We start from the raw sequence: 20,198 nt of genomic DNA on the forward strand, positions 1-20,198 counted from the left end.
TATAAGTACTTTACATCTAAGTCTGCCACAATATCAAGGCTAATGAAATTTTCCCTGTACGTACCCAGATCAGTCCAGACTCTGGGTTTTGCCTCCCCTCCAGCAGATGGAGACAGAGAAAGTTTTGCAGGCACTGCCTCTTAACGCTGTGTGCCACCTGCATCTCTTCAGTATTTCTCTGTCTCCAGCAGATGGAGATGATGCAAAACCTGCATTCTGTACTTGTTTTAAAAAAAAAAAAAGGAAGAATTCTCCCAGGAATTGGCAGGGGTTGGGGACCCTGCAATTGCTCCTTCTGCAGCGGGGGGTGACAGCTGGTGGTCTGGCTCCCTCTCGCAAGGATCGTGAGAAGCTCTAAACCCCTTCTTCGGGGAAGTAATCCTTTTTCTGGTTGTTCGTAAAGTTTAAAAAAAAATTAGAAGGGATTATAAAGCGGTGGTTGCTACTCGCACTGTTGCTGGAGGCAACCAGGAACATAGCATTCAGGCTGAATTTTTATCGAGGCTCCCGATCCCGCTTGTTATAGGTGCCTGCCATGTGATCTGAGTCGCGTTGGGCAATGCCACACGTGAGCCGCTGCTTGGCGTATGGAGAGCATTCTTCACAGCTCAAGGCTGGCCGATGCTGCCTCTCCGGTGGATAGGGTTCCTTGCGGGGAGCTCCTACAGCATCTATCAAGCAGCGCAGCCCTGATAAGTTGCCAGCTGCTCCAGAGGACAAGGCCAATCCCGCTAAGCACAGGAATGGCGACCATTTTGAAAACTTTTAAAGATGCTGAGTAGAGAGCGGCAGGGGGAAGGGATCTCCCGCTAGCACTATCGCCAGCTGATTTGAGCCCTGACAAGGCCTGGGAGGCCCTAAAGGAACAGTCGGGTGAAGATCTCTTGGATGGGGATTTGGGGGTCATCCTTAATTTTCCCCAGATTTTGTGCTTTTATTACACAAAGTGTATTTGGCCAGTAGGTCCAAGAGGAGTTCCTCGCCCCCGGCGCTGGCTTTCTCAGGGGCTGCCTAGGAAGGTGCCCAGGTGCTTGGAGATGCCAGGGATCACGAGGATCTGGAAAGTCAGTCCAGTGGTGCAGGGTACCCAGATGACCTTTCCTCGGAGGAGTCCGATCGGGGGTGCCCTCCCTCTTAACAGTGGTCAGGATCAAGAGGAGAAGCCGGAGAAGATTCCTGCCATGGAAGTGGACAATCCTAAGGTTGTTTGCCTATTTCAGAGAGAAGAGCTGGGCCCTATGATCCCGCATGTCCTGGTGGAGCTGAGAATAGCAGTTCTGCAGGAGGAGTCTGAACAGGACATGGTAGATCTGGTCATGGTGGGTTTACGGGGCCCGGCCAGGACTTTTCCTTTCCATAGGATGGTTAAGCAATTGATGAGCAAGGAGTGGGATACCCCTGAGACAGGTCTCAAAGTTAGTAGGGCTATGGACAAACTTTATCCCTTGCCTGAGGAGATTGAAGATCTTGAGGGTGCCGAAGGTGGATGCTTCCATATTGACTGTGTGGTGGTGTGGCAGCTCTGAAGGATCTCCAGGATAGGAAGGTTGAGGTGCACCTCAAGAAGATTTGAGGTTTCTGCCCTGGGCTTGTCCCGTGGGCACGTGCTCGTATGAGACCTCTATAGAAAGCGTTGCTATCCCGGTGGGTTCCGATGTCAGAGCAGTTTCATCTTCTGCTACCGCTTACAGAGTTCACCGGGTCTGGTCTGTGGTAGTGGCTTGGCCAGGACCTTTTGGGGCGTGGGTTGGACCTAGAAGTGCTTCAATGGATGGTAGTGACCACCAATGCCATTCTCACCGGATGGGGAGGCTGTCTGTCAATTCCAGTCGGTGCAGGGCTAATGATCAGCGGAGGAAGCGACTTGGTCTATCAATCGCCTAGAGACAAGGGTGTTGTGATTGGCTCTAAAGAGATTTTTTTCCCCTTCTGCCCAACCGAGCAGTTAGTCCTGTCAGACAATGCAATGACAATGGTCTACATCAACCGTCGGGGAGGAACCAAGAGTCAGCCAATTGCTCTGGAAGCGAAAATGCTGATGTCCTGGGTGGAACAGCATTTGGCATTGATAGCAGCATTGCACATAGCAGGGTCTGATAGTCTGCCTGCACATTATCTCAGCTGGTAACAATTGGATCCTGGAGAATGGAGCTATTGGAGGAGGCAATGTCCCTCATTTCTCACAGATGGGGCATGTCTCATATGGATCTGATGGCACCTCAGAGGAATGCCAAGGCACTCTGTTTCTTCAGTTGCAGACGAGAGCACGGAGCAGAGGAGGTCGATGCCCTGCTGCTTCTTTGGCCACAAGATGTTCTGATCTACGTGTTTCCTCCATGGCCTCTGGTGGGCAAAGTGATAAGGAGGATAGACGTCCACCCAGGCAAAGTGATTTTCTTGTCTCCAGAGTGGCCACGAAGGCCTTGGTTTGTGGACCTGATCAATCTAGCAGTGGATGGCCCCCTGAGGCTGGGCCATCTACCAAATCTTCTACGGCAGGGCCCTATATTTTTAGATCAAGCGGATCGCATTTGTCTAGCAGCTTGGCTTTTGAAAGGAGGCAGTTGAGGAAGAAGGATTATCTGGAAGATGTTATTTCTACTTTCTACGAGTTCATAAGACCTCTATTTCCTTGGCATATGTCTGGGTTTAGAGAGTCTTGGTGTATGAAGCAGGGGGTTATTCCTTGGCAAGTATCGGTGGTGCAGATTCTGGCCTTTTTACAGAGGGCCTAATGAAAGGTTTATCCTTTAGTTCCCTGAGAGTGCAGGTGTCTGCCTTGGGCTGCCTGCAGGGCAAGATTCATGGAACGACACTGGCTGTGCATCCGGATGTGGTACGTTTCCTTTGCAGTGCGAACCATTTGCATGCCCCTGTTCGTAAATTGTGTCCTTTTTGGAGCTTTAACTTGGTTCTCAGGGGCATGGGTGAAGTGCCGTTTGAGCCTCTTAAGAAGGCCACCATAAAAGACCTGACTTTGAAGGTGGCTTTCCTAGTAGTGATTTGTTCGGCCAGAAGGGTGTCTGAGCTTCAAGCCCTGTCATGCAGGGAACCCTTTTTGCCCTCAGAACGGACCGCGCAGAGATTCTCCCGATTTAAACGTGATCGAGCAGAGCCACAGGCTCTGCACACAGCACCATGAGGCATGCTGAGGGAAGGAGCTGAAGAGGGGAAAAAACGACCGCACACAAGCCTAAGGAAACAGTCGTCCCCGTCCCCCCCCCCCCCCCCTCTCAAACGGGCCGATCTTACCGGCAAGCTGAGGAGGAAGTTGCCCACACTGCTAAGCTTCTGTCCTGTGTTCTAAAAAAAAAAAAAAAAAAAAAAAATTTTTTTCCACCCAAATTGAAAACTTACTCAAAACCTACACTGAGACTCAAAACCTGCGCCAAAAAGTAAATAGGCAGTCTCAGGAAACAAAGGGACTCAAAATCAAAAAACCCCCATGGAGCCTGCAGCCACCTGAGCAGAGGGAACTGCACAACCAGATTTTCACCCCCCGGGTGCACAAAAGGGTGACAACCCCTGGCCTGTCAGCCTCAACCAGACAGGGTAGGAACCACAGGAACGAAACCTGAAGGAACCCAAAATAAAACCCCAGGGAGGAAGGCTCAAAAATCCTAAAGTAAAAAAGCGCAGAACTGCAGGTTCTACGGCATCTGCTGGAGACAGAAATACTGAGGGACTGCAGGTGGCATTAAGGTTTATAAGGCAGTATCAGTTTAACTTTCTCCATCTGCTGGCAGGGATGCATAACGCAGGAGTCTGGACTGATCTGGGTATGTACAGGAAATCTGAGATTGCTACACTGAGCAGTTTCCCCTCCACTTACATTATGCATATACTGCACCCTATAAAGACTCACACTACCTATATTCTATTCCTTTATTACTTAGTAGCAGACCAATTCAGAGCCCTATTTACTAAGTATTTTCCCCCAGACACAAAATAAGAGAAAACCTTTAGTAAATAGGCCATTCAGCTTCTTACCCCATGATGAAGTGACAACAAATAAAGAAATGTTTGTACATGAATGCAGGCTCTGTAAGCTTCTATCCCAAATGATATATTTATACTCAGTTCAAATGAATCAATCTAAGAAGAGTTTAGCAGACCTCTTCTTTTTTAGATGTAGGTTTACCATAAGCAGAGTGTTAAAGTGTTCACACTTGTCCACAGTGACCAATTTCCTTCCAAATAAAATCTTTATTTTACAATTAAATCAAAGTATTTCTACCTATTAACAGAAGAAGGGACATTGCCACTAAAAAATTACAAGTTAGCACCAACTCATCTGATCTTCTGCTTGCCTGGGCTCCCCTCCCATCTCAACAGCTCTCCCCAGCTGTAAGAAACCTGATCAAGGAGCCAAAACTGCTGCTGAGAAGGAAAGGCAAGGTGGCACTTTCCAGAGCAGAAACGCAAGGCCTTCTCCAAAAACATAAAATGTAGCAAAGTCCATCTATCCAGGAGTATTTACAATTATGCTCACACAGCATCAGTCCAATTTATACAAAAACAGGATGTGGGAATCTCATTCGCCGTGGTCCCTACCCTATATGAATCATAAAAGGAGACACGTTTTACTTCTACTGTATTGGAGCTCTAAATCAAAATATAAGTCATGAACTGTACAAAAGGTCCAGAGCTGGGCTGTAGGAAGTTCGCAGTGCATTAGGTGGTCTTCCGTTTTTTAACAGAGGGCCTCTCAAAAACATCCCGCACTCCTGCTGCCTTCTGCTTGAAGAATTTTGTATTCTGAGCACTTTCCTGGCCCCAGGCAGAGTCAAAGGAAGTTGTGTCCTGATCCACCAGGTGGGTATATTTTGTTCTACCAGAACGTCCAAAGTTTTTGACCTACGAAAGGAAAAAAAGAAAAACCTTTACATAAATCAGCAGGTTTCAGAAGGAGAGTATTAATGTTGGTATTAGCCTCTACAATTCCAGTCCTGGAACTCCCAAGCTTAAAGACAGGAGGCTCTCAATGGATGCACATCTCCAGCGATTTACTAAGCTGTGTCCCCAGCAACTTCCTGAATCACATTTGAACCCACATTTCTTGATTTCCATGAAGCGCCTTAATGTGGATGGGTGGGAATGGAGCTGAGGGAAGATGGCCGACTGTACCTGCATGACTTTGGGAAGGATGGTCTTATTGAAGTGATCTTCCAAAGTTGGAGCACTGAAATCCCGCTTGTACACATCCTCATCTTCATCCTATAAAAAGAAGTGTGGACAAAAAAAAAACCCTGTCACTTTCCTAGGTTACTGATCATCTAACAAAAGCATGCAGTGTAAAAGGAACAAACCCTTCAGCTTACCCTGAGATACAGGGTAACAGGTAATATGGAACAGCATTCCAAAGGGGACAGGACAGATTTCAGAATAAAGAGAACCTGACTTAACAGCACACTTCCAAAAAAGAAGGGTGAACTTCTTTTCAGGCTCTAGCACAAACAGAATAATTTGGATATTCAGTAGTGGTTCTTAAAACCAGACAAAGAACAATGGTTGGCTATGCCTGGTGAAATGATATCACACCATATTTCATCAAAACAAAGATGTAAAACAGACAGACCTATGAAATTGCCTCTTGTCAACACATCCTCACCCAGTCATCAATTTGGAACCTCTCAGTCTTAAATGCACACAAAGGAGTCCCAAATCAGATAGGAAACACACAACTTGATTGATAGCCATGAGGTGGAGCCTTCACATACAAAAAGCATTTGGACGAGGATGGGGAAAAAAGGCAATTCAGATGAGATGTACAGACGAAGCAGGAATTCAGGAGGTGGCTGTGGAATAGGAACAAATATACTAAGCTACCTCCCACAGTACAGTGCAAGCAGCAAGGAGCTACTCACCATGAAGAAAGCTCCTCGGTGGTAGTACTTCTGCAGGAACTTGTATTTGCCTTTCACAGCTTTGTTGGTGATGATCTTGCCGTTAGCTCTGAGCTCAGCACGGCGCTCCTCCTCTGTCAGATTCCTCATGCGGTCGATTTCTGCCTTCTCTTTTTCAATCCTGCCACCGAAAAATGCATACAAATATATTGTACACATGGTAACAAACTGAAGCTAAGATCACAAAATCCCCAGTACAGCACACCGGGTACTTAAAAAAAACACTGCTTCTCTTCCAGCCCCCTCCCCAATCACATCCACTTACAAATATCTTCCCCTACTGATATTTATATTTTCCAAGGAAATGTCTTAAGTGTGTAGCCTGAATGCTCAGCCATTTCTGATCCAAGCATGAGGTAAGTAAATATAAAATATACTCTCCATTTTAGACAGATTTCTTTTTAAGATTATTAAATTATGAATGTATATGAAAGTAGCCAGCGTTCAGCCTTGATGACTGGCATTACCATAAGTCTGAAACGTGTGCTAATTCAACCCTTTTTTGTGTCAATCCACCCAACGAAGGGGATTGTCATTAGCTCATTTAGAGATTGACATTTATAGCACGAATTTCATGATCTACCTCTAAGAAAAATCCAGAGCCTAGAGGAAGTGATTGTGGCTAAAGGTGGCACAGGTGAGATGTGTTCTTATAACACAACTGATGTGTGCTGCAATATGCTTGTAGGTGGCTAGCAGGGCTCCATGTATTGGTGGCCCTACAGGACTTGTCAGCAGTGGACAAAGTACTCACAACAGTCCTGACCACTGCTGGGATCCTTCCCATTATACTATTACTAGAATAAGCAGAACAGTTGCATAGTAACATAGCAGAAAAAGAGCAAATGGTCCATCCAGTCTGCCCAGCAAGTTTTCTGATGGCAGTAACTTCCGCTCCATGCAGGCTACCCCCACATCACCGCTGAGGGTGGCAACTGCCGCTCTGTGCTGGTTACCCCCAAGCCCTATCTTAAGGGTAGTGATATTTATCATTCAAACCAAGTATTGTCAAACCCATTACAAAATTGCTAGCAACGTTTTTATAGGGTGAGTAGCCTTCATGATAATAAGTTATACTTTTACAGCTATTCCATATATATATTATTTATATAATCTTTTCTGTTACTGCAGTTAACTGTTTTAATGTATTGTTCCTCAGTTATCATACTGTTTTATGTACAACGCAATTGCGTATTTTTCGTTCTCTGTACACCAACGTGATATCTCTGATGAGCGGCGGTATATAAAAACCAATAAATAAATAAATAATTCAGACAATGCTGCTTGAATGTGCTTTGCATTTGGACTTGGCTGTATAAGCAGGCCTGTGGTTTGTCTCTAATGTCTGCGTATCAGTACCCCGAACCATAAAAGTCAGGGCCCAGCGTTGGCTATCGTCTGCATCTAATTCCCCTTTTCCCCCCCTGCCATCCACTTGGTGAAGGAATATCACAGGGGTGGCTCCAGGATTTCTGTTCACGGCACTCACAGCCCACTGCTATTCAAACCAAGACCGTACTTACGCTTCTCTTTCCTCACGATCCCGTTTGATGCGTTTCAGCTCTCGGACTTTCCAGGCCTCGTACTCCTCCTCATCATTCTCATCGTCTGTGTTCAGGGCGTCAAGGGCAGCCAGTGAGCGTTTATTCTCTTCAAGTTCCTTCTTTGTTTCCTCCTCTACAATCTGTAAAGAGAAATGTGGAACAGCAAGAACAGACTATGACAGCACACACTACATGTGCATCTTCTCAAAAGGCAGCAACAGCAGCCAAAGCCTTCAGTCACTTCTAGCCAATACCACAATACTACAGATAGTGAAACTGCAGGCCATGCTCCAAAAGGACTGTCCAGCTTATAGATAAGGACCTTCATTTTCAGTTTTTATTTTTATAATCTTTCCTGGGAATTTAGCAGAGTTTACTGTGATGAACAAAAACAGGAGAGAATCAGTGGAAAAATGTGACTCGTTTTTCTGGGTAAATATTGGAGTTTTATTTTGCTGGACAAAGGCCAGGACAATAGAATATTAAGCAGATTCCCGAACATACCCAGATCAGTCCAGACAAGTGGGCTTTATTCATCCCTACCAGCAGATGGAGGTAGAGAACAAAACTTTGGGCACTGCCACATATACAAGAGTGCCACCTACAGTCCCTCAGTATTTCTCTCCATTCAGCAGATGGTAGAGGTGCTAACCCTGCAGTCCTGACTGACTGGATATATTAAAGAAAATTGCTCCCCGAGGTGACAGGCTCCTGCAGAAGTGTTGTCTCTCGGGTTGAGCCAGGCCCCTGGCCAGCTTTAGCCCGCGACTCTGGGACCACTGAAAGTCAGTGGTATGGTTCCCTCGGTGGGCCCGAAGCTCCTCCGCTGGAGTTTCCACATGTCCACGGATGCCTGGGCAATCTGGAGCTACTAGTAGGACTAATCCCCATGTGGTGCTCGATTCTGCCCAGCAGGGGCAATGGAGGGAAGGTATACAGCAACTCCAGCCAGGTCTGAATGAGCGCGTTGATCCCCAGGGACCATGGATCTCTTCTGCGACTGAAGAATCTGGGAACCTTTGCATTGTGAGATATGGCCAGCAGGTCGATGGACGGGAGGCCCCAGTGACCTACTATCAGTTGAAAGGCTTTGGCAGACTATATCCAGACGCTCCCTGCTTAGAAAGTCTGTTCTGATGTTGCCTTTTCCTGTGATGTGTGAGGTCAAGATAGTCTGTAGTTGTATTTCTGCCCATTCCATAAGGAGGAAGGTCTATCTCCTGAGACACCTGCTGGCTCTTGGTTCCTCCCTGGCGGTTGATGTAGACTACTATCGTTGCATTGTCCGACATTATGCAGACCACTTGACCCTGGAGAGTCTATGGCTGAATTGCAAGCATGCCAGCCTCATCACCCGGCCTTCCAGGCAATTGATGTTCCAGGGGGCCTCTTCCTCTGTCCAATGTCCCTGGGCCATGAGTTCCTGACAGTGAGCTCCCCAGCCCCGGAGACTCGAGTCCATTGTAAGAACCAGACAGTTTGGGGAGGACAGGGACACCCTCCTGCTCAGCTGAGCCTCCTACAACCACCACTCCAGGTGAGGGCAGACTCCAATCCGTAAGTGGAGCTGAATCAAATAGTCTTGAGACCTCGGGCTCCAATGTGACAGCAGTGACTGTTGAAGTGGGCACATGTGTGCAGTCGCCTACAGCACTACTAAGGTTGCCACCATCAAATTGAGAACTTGGAGATAGCTACATATCATCAGGCATATTGTGTTCATCAACTGTATCCATGTGGTCGGGAGAAAGATCTTGCCCTGCCTGGGATCAAACAGACTGCCAGATACTCCAATGACTGGGAAAGTTGAGACTGCTCTTGTCCAGGTTTAACTAACATTTTTTTATACCGGGATTCATGTAAAATTTTACATATCATCTCGGTTTACATTGTAACTGAACTTTGTTGGGTAGTAAACTTGGTTTACTACCCAACCAAGTTCCTGAAGCAGGAACTTGGTTGGGTCACCCAGAGACTTTCTTCCATGGATTTGGCCTGGATCAACCAGTCGTCCAAGTACCTCAATTCCTTCTCTGCCGCTACGACCACCATGATCTTAAAAAAATGTTCTTAGTGCAGTGGCTAGGCCAAAGGGCAGTGCCCAGAACTGAGAATGGCGACCCAGTACAGCAAAGCGTAGGAAGCGTTGGTGATCTTGACGGATTGAAATATGTAGGTAGGCCTCAGATAGGTCCAGGGAAGTTAGAAACTCTCCCGGTTGTACGGCCATTATCACGAAGCATAAGGTTTCCAATGCTGAAATAACTCACTCTTAGGTGACAGTTGACCCTCAAGGTCCAGGATAGGGCAAAAGGAATCTTCCATCTTGGGTACAATGAAATAGATGGAATAACACCCTGTATTTTCCTGGGGCATAGGGACTGGGATTACAGCCTTCATACTGAGGAGCCTTAAAAGAGTAAATTCTCCACTGCCTGATTTTTGTGCTGGGAGTGGCAAAGAGACATCATGAATACGTCCCAAGGATACTGCAAAGTTCTAGCGCATATCCTTCTCATATGACTTCCAGTACCTGCTTGTCCAAAGTGATCTCGACCCAACTTTGGTAAAAGAGAGACAGTTGACCCCCTAGCTCCTAGTTCCGAAGAAGGGATGATAAAATTTCATTGGGAGGTTCGAGACTATCCTGAACCCGAACCTGCCCCTTTCTTGGGCTGTAGACTATGAAAGGACTGAGTTTTTCCAAAGGGCCGAGACCTCTGAACTATCAAGTTTCTGTAGGGGTGGAAATGTTGAAAGCCCTTGGACCGGCCCCTCATAGGCGAGGGACACCGCAGCTGCTTCCTCTTATCTTCTGGTAGGCCGGGGGTAACTGGGGCTATGGAACCCACTGCCGCCTTTTTAGTAGACATGGGCTTGGATTTAGTCTGTACTTCAGCCAGAGGAGTAGCCTCAGTGGTAGTGGCCAGAAGACAGCTATGGCTGCGGAATTGGTCAGGCGACACAACCTCCAAGACCAACCTTACAAAGATGCCCTTTAAAAGTATCACTCCTATTCAGAAATGAATTGGAAAAACTGGCCAGTAAATGGGGCGAATCTCCAATCCCCTTCAGAGAAGAGGGGGTTTCGGTAAGACTTCCTCCAGTCTTCTTGCTCCGTACCGACAACTTCCCGATCCTGTTGGGGCATAGGGAAGTGAGCTTACAAGCAGGTTGACCCCCCCCCCCCCCCTCCAGTGGACTAGGCCCAGCTTTAAACTTGGCACACCGCTGCGGCGCCATCTTGCGCACGTCTTTGTGAGTCTCGTATTGCTCGCCCTAGGATGTCTGTATGCACAGTGTGTCTGCTCTGTGCACACCCTGTAGGCATAATGTCGTGCACGTGCTTACGCGCACAATGAAGTAAACACAGGATACAGGAAAAGCCAAGCACACGGGCTGTACATGTGCCTCGCTGCACCCCGCATAGGCGCTCAATTTGTGCGCATAAATAAAGCGCGAGCTGATCAAACGTACAGTTACTGCTGCCAGTGGCGCCAGCAGCCAAGAAATATAAGCGCCTTGCTCGCTGTGCTGCTTGTCATATTAGGGCAGCCTGACCTGGATTCCAACTTGTGTCAGGACTGTGAGGAAGCCCAAGGCGATTTGGCCTTGGGCTTTACTGAGCCCAGCTCCTCCCATTCAGATGATGGATTGGCAGCCTTAACTGAAGTACTCCGGCTCTGAGTAACCCCTTGGCTTGGTCTTCCATGGGAGAGGGAAACTCGAGTGGGCCTGGTTATGCCTACAGGGTTGTCCACATAGCCGACACACTATGTGCACAGACATTCTAGGGTAGGCAATACGAGATGCACAAAGATGTGCGCAAGATGGCGCCGCCGCGGTGTGCCAAGTTTAATGCAGGGCCTAGTCCACCGGGGGGGGGGGGGGGGCCCACACAAACTCAACCTGCTTGTAAGCTCGCTTCCCTATGCCCCAACGGGATCGGGAAGTTGTCGGTACGGAGCAAGGAGACTGGAGGAAGTCTTGCCAAAACCTCTCTTCTCTGAAGGTAATTTTTTTTTTTTTTTTTTTAAAGAGAAACAACTTACCTGGGCTCAGCACCTACCAGCTGAGTACAGAGACAGGCTCCGGCTGCGGGGGGAGATGGCTTTGGCCGCCACCACCACTGCGCTCTGCTTCCTGCGCCTGTTGCTTTTCAGCTGCTTACGTAACAAAGTCTTTGCCGGGAACCGGCTACCCGACCAAGGCAGACCTCTGAGGGATCTTGGAGGTCACCTCAGGAATTCTCAACTGGGGGAGGGACCTTTGGGTATCACCGCAGGAGAGCAGGGCTCAATCTTTTCTCCAATTTAAAAGTATAATTTCTTCTAAAAGGTACACCGATCCCCATAGGAAAAGCATGCCTACATCTGCTGGAGACTGAGAAATACTGAAGGGCTGAGGTCACTGCAGGGATGTATCTAGAGTGACATCAGTTTTGAAACCTGACTCTGTCTCCATCTGCTGACAGGGGAGCACAATCCATTGGTCCTGAGTCCATCTGGCTACATGCTAGGAAAGATGATTTTATTTCATGTTACCTAGGATCAGGCCTCCGAGGACTAACATTTACCTGTCTTCCTTTTCAATCTGTTTTCATGGATCCTACACCTGACTGCAACATGGCTCGAGTATGAACTCCTCCCATCATAATATCTTCAGTGCAGAAAGAAACCATCTACATGCTTACTGCTACAAAGGAAAACAGCACTCAGAGACAGGATACCTTGAGAGTGTATTTCCGTCTCTCCTCCGCCATGCGTTTTGCTTCTATCTCCAGCTCCTTCTGTTTTGCCACTTCCATTTCTCTCTCTTGCACTGTAACACGGTCTTTCCTGCAATATAAATCTGTGAAGTCAGTCAGCTAGCTAAGCACTTAAACCCTCCCCAAGTGCATTCTATTTCATCTCATCTCTCATTCACTTGCATTTCTGGGCTTATCACATCTTACCTGTCCACCTTCTATCAAATGGTAGGAATACCCAACTCTATATACTGCCTCTTGGGAATGTCACATCTATCTTTACCCTTTCAATAAAGATACTAATAGACATTAGACCTATCCCAAATTCATACATCCTGTCTATTTCCCATTCTAGATCCTGTATTTAGTTCTGAAATGGCACCTATCTGCAATTACATTACACTAAGACAATTCTCGGGAACTACTGAACTGTTCCTTAAGTAGTACAATTTGCTGCAGCCACTCACTTGCGTATGAAGACAGGTTTGAGTCGTGGTTCTGTTTCATCTTCGCTGTCTGTGTATTCCTCATACTCTGATTCGGACTCCGACTCCTCCCCGGATCTGCCCTCATCCTCCAGTTCCATCACTTCAAGCTCTTCATTCTTTCGCTCCTGAGCTCGCTGGCGCATCATACCACGCCGACGCTCTATTTCCTAAAGGACATAAGCACGATTTACACATTTAGAATCTATTCCTGTGAAGTCATATGGATGTGAAATGAAACTCCAGAATACAGAAAAAAAGCTGCTGGGCAAATACTAATAAAGACATCTGACTTCTGTACTGAGTGATGCAGCAGCAAAGGAAAATTGGTTCTTACCTGCTAATTTTCATTCCTGGAATACCCCAGATCAGTCCAGACCAGTGGGTTTTGCATCCCTACAAGCAGATGGAGGCAGAGAATAAAATCTTTTCAGACACTGCTACATACTCCAGCTTGCCACCTGCAGTACCTCAGTATTGACCTGTACCCAAGCTAAGATGAGAGCCTCACTAATTAACACCCCCCTGCTGGATCTTTCCCCCTCCCCAACATCAATACCAGGATTGAAACTCCTGAAAATCACCGTAGAGAAACAACTCTCCACTACATACAACAGACTTTCCAGAAAGGGTGGGATTCTGGACTGATCTATGGTATTCTAGGAACAAAGATTAGCAGGTATGAACTAATTTTCCTTTCCTGTTCATACCCCAAAGTAGTCCAGACCAGTGGAATGTACCAGAGTTTCCCTAAACTGGAAAGCATGGTTGATGTGGCCACTTTGGAGCTACGAGGATCATGTTGCCTGGATGTTTCTCTATCCTCCGTAATCCCTTGTCCACCAGAGGCCACAGAAGGAAAGACAAAAGAAGAATCCCTCAAGTCCACTGCAGCACCAGAGCTCCAATTCCTTTGTACCGTGTTTTCAGCGGTTGTAAAGTTGCAACACCTTGGGGTTCTCTTTGGCTGGGATATCCCCATCCTCTGTAAATGAGACATCGCTGCCTCAGACAGCTCCCATTCCCTGGGGTTTAACTTTCTCCGACTGATAAAATCCACCTGAACGTAGTTAACTCCAGCCATGTGAGACACTGCCAGCCGCTCAAAGTGCTCTTCTGCCCAGAGAATCAACTCCCGGGCCTCTCGAGCTGCAGCCCAATTCTTTGTTCCATTCTTGACGCTTGATGTAGTCCACCGTCATCGCATTGTCCGATAGGATCCGCACTTGAAGGCCATGTAAACTTGGCAGAGAAGCAAGCAACGTGAAATGCATCACTCTCGTCTCTAACCAGTTCATAGGCCATGAGGCTTCCTGTTTCGACCACTGGCCCTGCATCGACTGATCTTGCCACACCGCCCTCCATCCAGAGAGGCTTGCATCGGTAGTGATAATTATCCAATTCAGAATCTCTAATTCTGCAGCACACTCGAGATTGGTGTGACTATCCCTGGCTTCCCCCTCTAACAGACAAGGAAGATGAAACTCTTCCAATAATTGATTCCAGCGGGAGAAGAGCCCCCTGCAGAGGCCGCATGTGCGGGAACGCCCAATGCATTAATTCCAATGTCAATGCCTTAGAGCCCAGACCTGTAAAAAGTTCCAGACCCTGGGCACCAAAAGTTCTAGCAGAAGCCTAATCTGACTGTGCAATCTGAGCACTCTCTCCACCAGTGTGTTGAACTGAGCTCCCATATACTCCAAAGTTTGTAAGAGGACTAAATGGCTCTTTCCTAAGTTCACCACCTATCCTAGAGGCTTCAAACGCATCGGCACCTTTTGAAATAATTGTCGAAATATGTCATTTGAAACACCAACACACCCTTCCCTTTTGCAATGCAACTGCCACCACCACCATCACCTTGATGAAGGAACGTGGAGCCATCGCTAGCTGAAGGAAAGGGCTCGAAACCAAAAATATTCAGGAATCTCTGGTGCTCCAGCCTGATGGCCATCTGCAGATAAGCCTGTCAAGGCAAGAGATACTAAGAACTCTCCCTTGCATACTGCCGCTATGACAGACCTCAGAGTTTCCAGATGGAAAACAGGGAACCTTGAGAGCTGCATTTACCTTATTTAAATCCAATATCTCTTGAATTGGATACAGGACGCTTAACTTAAAATTGACCTCCGGTCATACTAAGCATGTTCAGGGTCTGAGCCAACTAACTCAGCAAGACATCTCTGTGAAAAAAATAAAAATCTGAGCAGAATCCAAAGCGGCTCTCAATCATATGCAATTTCTCCCTCTTCTAGAAGTGAGAAAGCCAATTCCCCATCAGAATCCTCTCTCTCATGATCCACACCCCCTTGAACATTACCAGAGACAGTCTCCCTGCAGTATTTGCCCGCCGTGAATGACAAATGGGAGGCCCGAGCACGTGATCCCTACAATAGGTTGCTTCGCCTTCGCTGAACACCCCTGCAGAAAGGTCTCAGGCCCTGGAAACATTCCACCCAGGAGGAGGAGGAGGATGGATCTATACCAGAGCCACAGGCCCAACCTTGCTCTCTCCAACCTCTCCCCCGGAAACTTCTGCCCTCAGGAACAAGGAAGAACTGACCACTGACTTGTCTCCCCCTCTAGAGACACCATAGGCCGATGGCATGTCCCAACATGGGCAAAAGCTGTAGTAGTCAAATTGCTTTGAGCCTCTAAACAGCACTTTTACAAACGGAGAGTGAGGACTGAATTGCTATCAGACGGCACGGCTCACAGATAGCAAGGCGCTTGGACCTGCTTGTCTCTGGCACCTAGCTCTCCTGATCTCCGGCTCAAGGCAGCCTCCTGGGCGTACACGCACACCCCTCCAGGACTCATGCTGGTTGTACGCACAGAAGTACATGTGTAAATACGCGCTTGTATAGCCATGGTCGTGTGCACACAAGTACCCGTGCAAATACATGATCGCGGCTTTACATGCACAAGTACCTGCTCAAATATCCACTCAAATCTAGGCTGTGGCCTTACCCGCACAGGTCCCAACACATGCAACTGCCATACAGTGAGAATGCGCGCGCACATACCTATGCCTACGAGAAAAGAACTGCTGCAGTGATCTACCACACAAATAAGTAAAGCCTGCCAGCACCTTAAGCGCATTTAGGCCCAGATACATTTAACATCCGGCACAGAAAAAAAAAACATTGGCCTGAAGAGCTTCTCAACAACTCAGGCCTCTTGACTGGCCAAGAATCCATGGAGGCTGGAGCCAAGAACCAGCATCTCGCTAAACACGCTTTGGGCATAAGGAAATTAAAACCAGCAGAAGACCTGTACCAGAACCAGAGACGACTCCTCAGTGCAGGTGCCTCTCTGCGGGACAAGGAGCTTCCAGCAATAGTTGAGGAGGGAATTCCCCTGCCTCTCCCACTAACGCTGCTAGGGAATCGAAAATATTTATTTTATTTATTTATGGTAGAAGTGCAGGTCTTGCACTTCTACCTGTCAGTGAAACTTTCTGTCTCCATCTGCTGGCAGGGAGGCAAAACCCAGAAGTCTGGACTGATCTGCGTACGTACAGGGAAATACTGAGGGACTGCAGATGACACTCGAGGTTATGTAGCATTGTCTGAAAAGTTTATATTCTCTGCCTCTATATGCTGTTAGGAATGCAAAGCCCACTAGTCTGGACTGATCTGGGGTATGAACAGTAAAGTAGAATTTAATTAGGATGAGCAACCCAAGTCAAATTCATGGAACACCAGAAATCTGAGGACACAGACAGTGCTGTCCACAGATCACAGCATTACCAAATCAATGTTCCTTATTTAAAGTCAGATGGCTTCAAGGAGGGCACGTTTTGTACCTTGAAAAGCAGACACAGACAAAACAGAGCTTTATAAATACTGGAAAGCCACATACAACATTATTGCTTCCTTTCTTCAGGACATACCTCGTCATCAATCTCCTCCTCTTCTTCCTCACTACTGTCCTCTCGATCCATGCGCCAGTCTTCTGCTTCAGATTCTGGTTCGCTTTCACCAACCACTTCAGGCTCCACAATCTTACGATGTCTTGCCAACCTTAGTACACAAAAAAACAACGTATGATATGGAAAATACATTTCAGTGTTCATAAAAAAAAAAACCAAAAAAAAACAAAACACTCCTTTAAAATAGATACTCTGAAATTTACAAAATTAGGAATAGGAAAATGAGAAGTTGTGTCATTTCATAAAATCTTTGATATACAGAAAACTGCACCACGGAAGAGGAGAGACATGAGGCAATTAATCTGTAGTAATGTCATAAGGCTGTAATGCAAGAGTGGGCAATTGTTTAGAAAATGTGTCAGTCAATTAATTAAGACCAAGGGAAATATGATTTACTTTCTCTTTCTTTATTCCCGGTTTAATTTTTGCTTTTGGATTTTCTCTTTTTCGTTTGCTTTTTTTTTTGCTTACTTTGACCTTTCAGCTTTTTTGGGAGTGAGAAAAGACTTTGCTTGCAGGGGTTAGTTTTATTTTTTTTCATGCTTCTCTATGCTCTCTTTCCACTACCTCCTCTTCCTGCCCTTTTTGCCCACATCATCTACCCTTCCAAAACTCTGATTGCCTTTCCACCCATCTTTCCTTCAGACTTCTGCCAGGCTGCAGGCCTGTGCCAAGAATTAAAGTGTAGTCAGCTGTGCAACCAGGAAGTTCAACCCATGCTGTAATGTGTCCCATTATGTCCAACTCCAAAGACCTAAACCAGCATTGAAAATACATTTCTAAAACTTAGGCACCAGTCAAAAATGTTTAGCAACTAGGGAAAAAAACTTTCTTTTTTCTCCTTTTTTTGTTGCTGTTACATTGTTTGTTGTTTTGCTTTGGCTTTTCTTCTTATTTTGCTAGCTTTTTATTTAGTTTTTTTTGTTACATTGTTTCTTTTCTTTTCTGTTATGTTTTTCTTTTCTGAATTTTAGGTGCCCAGTTGACCTGGCTGCCTGGATTTCTCCAGCCCTGACAAATCATTCCTACATATCACAATACTGGGTTTGTTTGTACTTTCCTGGGAAAGGAAGCGGAAAGATTTGAATCAGAATTACCTTTCCTCCACATCTTCATTCATGCGGTTCTGCAAACGCCGAAGACGGGGATCACTGGTGCTCTCCTCCTGCCTCTCCTCTGGTTCTGCCTCCAGCTCCTTTGCTTTTTTAATAAACTGGAACTCTTCATCTTCTTCATCAGAGGATTCTATAGGCGCATAGTCTGGCCTTTTACCAGAGACATAGCGCTTCACCTTCACTTTCTCCATGGAGATCTCACCTGTGTATGACCAGCACATTCAGCACCCTAAGAGTTTTCCTATCTATATCCTTCCACCAATGTCCAGAACATTCACCAATATATGACCATCTACCATCCTATGTTTCTAATTCTCAACACAACTTCTGATCTGTATTTGACTAGCATCGCTAGACTAATCACAAGCCATCTGTCATTCTGCCCCAATGATCTCAGATAAAAGGTGTGGAGGATGCACCACATTCATCTTAATAGTCAAAACATGGGTTGATAGGATACCATCCAGGTGCAAGAGAAATCCTTTTCAATATTATTCAACATCATATCCTACCCCTAGAAGATTTTATGAAAAATTGACTGCAAACTAAAGTAATTTTACCAGATCTCTTCATTTAAATCTGCAAAAAACACAAGGCAGATCTTTGCCTTCAGTACCTCCTTCTTGTGTAAAAAGGAAGCAGTGCACGGTACAATATTTTTAAAGTCTATACTTCAAGAACTAGTACTCAAACTGAACCATTAAAACACTTTACGTTCTATCAGGCCAATACAGTACAGTGCGCTCCAACCCGCGTTTGGACGCACTAGCTTTACCCCTTATCCAACCCCCCCGAAACTAACAGCGCCCGCAACATGCAAATGCATGGTGATGGCCCTATTAGTTATTCCCACACGATTCAGTAAGTAAGATGTGCAGCCAAGCCGCACATTTAACTTTCAGAAATTAGCGCATACCCAAAGGTAGGCATTAATTTCTGCCGGCACCGGGAAAGTGCACAGAAAAGCATTAAAAACTTCTTTTCTGTACACCCTCTGACTTAATATCATTGCAATATTAAGTTGCAGGTCCCAAGAGTTAATAATTTAAAAAAAAAATTTTTTTAATCGGCCCATGGGTTGAAAACCGGACGCTCAATTTTGCCAGCGTCCGGTTTCCGAACCCGTGATCGTCAGTGGGTTTGAGAACCGACGCCAGCAAAATTGAGCGCTGGTTGTCAAACTCGCTGACAGCCGCCACTCCTGTCAAAAAAAAAAAGAGGCGCTAGGGACGCGCTAGTGTCCCTAGCGCCTCTTTTTACCGCAGGCCCTAATTTGAATTTTTGTTTTACTGAATCGCATGCACAGAAGAGCGGGCCTTCAAATATAATACTAGCAAGTTTCTCCAAACAATTCAATTCTTTGTGCAAAAATCATGGTTTTAAGTGTTCAAAACTATTCCTGCTTTGTCACATTCACTATGAAGCCAGGAAAATGAGGGTGCTGCGGTGCAGCCTCATCAGAAGCCCCATACAGGTATTCACCCCAATACATGTACAGTACAGGAGAAACAGCTAAAGACTGGATTTAAGGGCGTACATGCGTAAGAAGCACATCCATTTTTTTAAGCATAAAGGCATAAAAACTATATGTAAAGACGTAAAAAATTATTTAGAAGACATAAGAGAAATCAGAGAAACAAACGTTAATCTTCTGAGACATCTGGCACTGTTTTAAGAGTGTGATAAAGATCATTTAGGGCTTTATTCAATAAAGATTATTTCCGCAAGCACAGAATGGGAAAGTCTCTTTGACTCCAGCTATTAAACTCTCGTTGTACGGAGGATTTAAGTTAGTTATAGCTCCACTGTTGGACTTCCCACTGACACGAACTATCCGTGTTTATATGAGCCCCCTCCCCCGCGCGCGCGCGGCCTGCTAACAACACCAAGCCCAGTCTCGATTAGTGCCTTTGCCGGAGAGCCGGTGGGCCTACCTTTCTCATTGCGGATGGGCACGGCTCCGGCCGTGGACTGGATGGGCGGCTGCTTGCTGCTAAGAGAATTGGGGGCCGCCATGGTGAAGGCACCGAGTAGGGCTCCAAACGGGCCAAAACGGGAACAAGAGAAAGCCGCTTTCAAATCGCCAGAAGGGGCCCCGAGCGCGGAGATGACGCCACAGGGAGGAGGTGCTTCCGTCACGCGACAGGAACACGGGGCGGGGAGAAGCGGAGGCGAAAGGGGGAGGGGCGTAGATGACGTCACACGCAGGACGCCCTTCCGTCAGGAACATGGTTAGGGGGAGGGGTAGAAGCGGAGGCGGGGAAAGACAGGGGGGGGGGGCGGAGCTGCGCGTTTGGCGCGCGGCGGCCGGCGGGAGGCGCTGGCTGCACGAGGAAGCGTTGGTGGAAGCCTGCGCTTATTACAGTGCCTCGGCCCTGATGGATCAATGGCCCTGGCTTTCAAATGCTAACTCCAGGGACGTTTTCTGACCTGTCATAAAGTCCCATTGAAATACGTTTGAGTTGGA

The 20,198-nt window shown here is 46.7% G+C and overlaps 1 protein-coding gene across 1 annotated transcript; it reads right to left on the reverse strand.

Annotated features, from left to right (window-relative positions):
* Positions 1 to 4,186: 4,186 nt before the first annotated feature.
* On the reverse strand, positions 4,187 to 19,869 carry MFAP1 (microfibril associated protein 1). Its single transcript, XM_029575190.1, has 9 exons — positions 19,666 to 19,869; positions 17,714 to 17,933; positions 16,578 to 16,707; positions 12,665 to 12,852; positions 12,180 to 12,288; positions 7,430 to 7,590; positions 5,868 to 6,027; positions 5,128 to 5,217; positions 4,187 to 4,857 (listed from the first exon to the last, which is right to left on the reverse strand). The coding sequence occupies exons 1-9, from the start codon at positions 19,745 to 19,747 to the stop codon at positions 4,675 to 4,677; spliced, it is 1,323 nt and encodes a 440-aa protein (XP_029431050.1). The 5' UTR covers positions 19,748 to 19,869; the 3' UTR covers positions 4,187 to 4,674.
* Positions 19,870 to 20,198: the final 329 nt, after the last annotated feature.

The sequence above is a fragment of the Rhinatrema bivittatum genome, chromosome 13 (genome assembly GCF_901001135.1).
Source record: "Rhinatrema bivittatum chromosome 13, aRhiBiv1.1, whole genome shotgun sequence".
Classification (NCBI taxonomy): domain Eukaryota; kingdom Metazoa; phylum Chordata; class Amphibia; order Gymnophiona; family Rhinatrematidae; genus Rhinatrema; species Rhinatrema bivittatum.

What these genes read in the sequence shown, in the direction of transcription:
- MFAP1 (XM_029575190.1), bottom strand. Translation starts at nt 19,747, where the DNA reads ATGGCGGCCCCCAATTCTCTTAGCAGCAAGCAGCCGCCCATCCAGTCC. An exon ending in AGGAGGAGATTGATGACGAG is followed by an intron (nt 12,853 to 16,577) that starts GTATGTCCTGAA and finishes TATGTCCTTTAG; the next exon opens with GAAATAGAGCGTCGGCGTGG. An exon ending in GACGGAAATACACTCTCAAG is followed by an intron (nt 7,591 to 12,179) that starts GTATCCTGTCTC and finishes TTCTCTTTACAG; the next exon opens with ATTGTAGAGGAGGAAACAAA.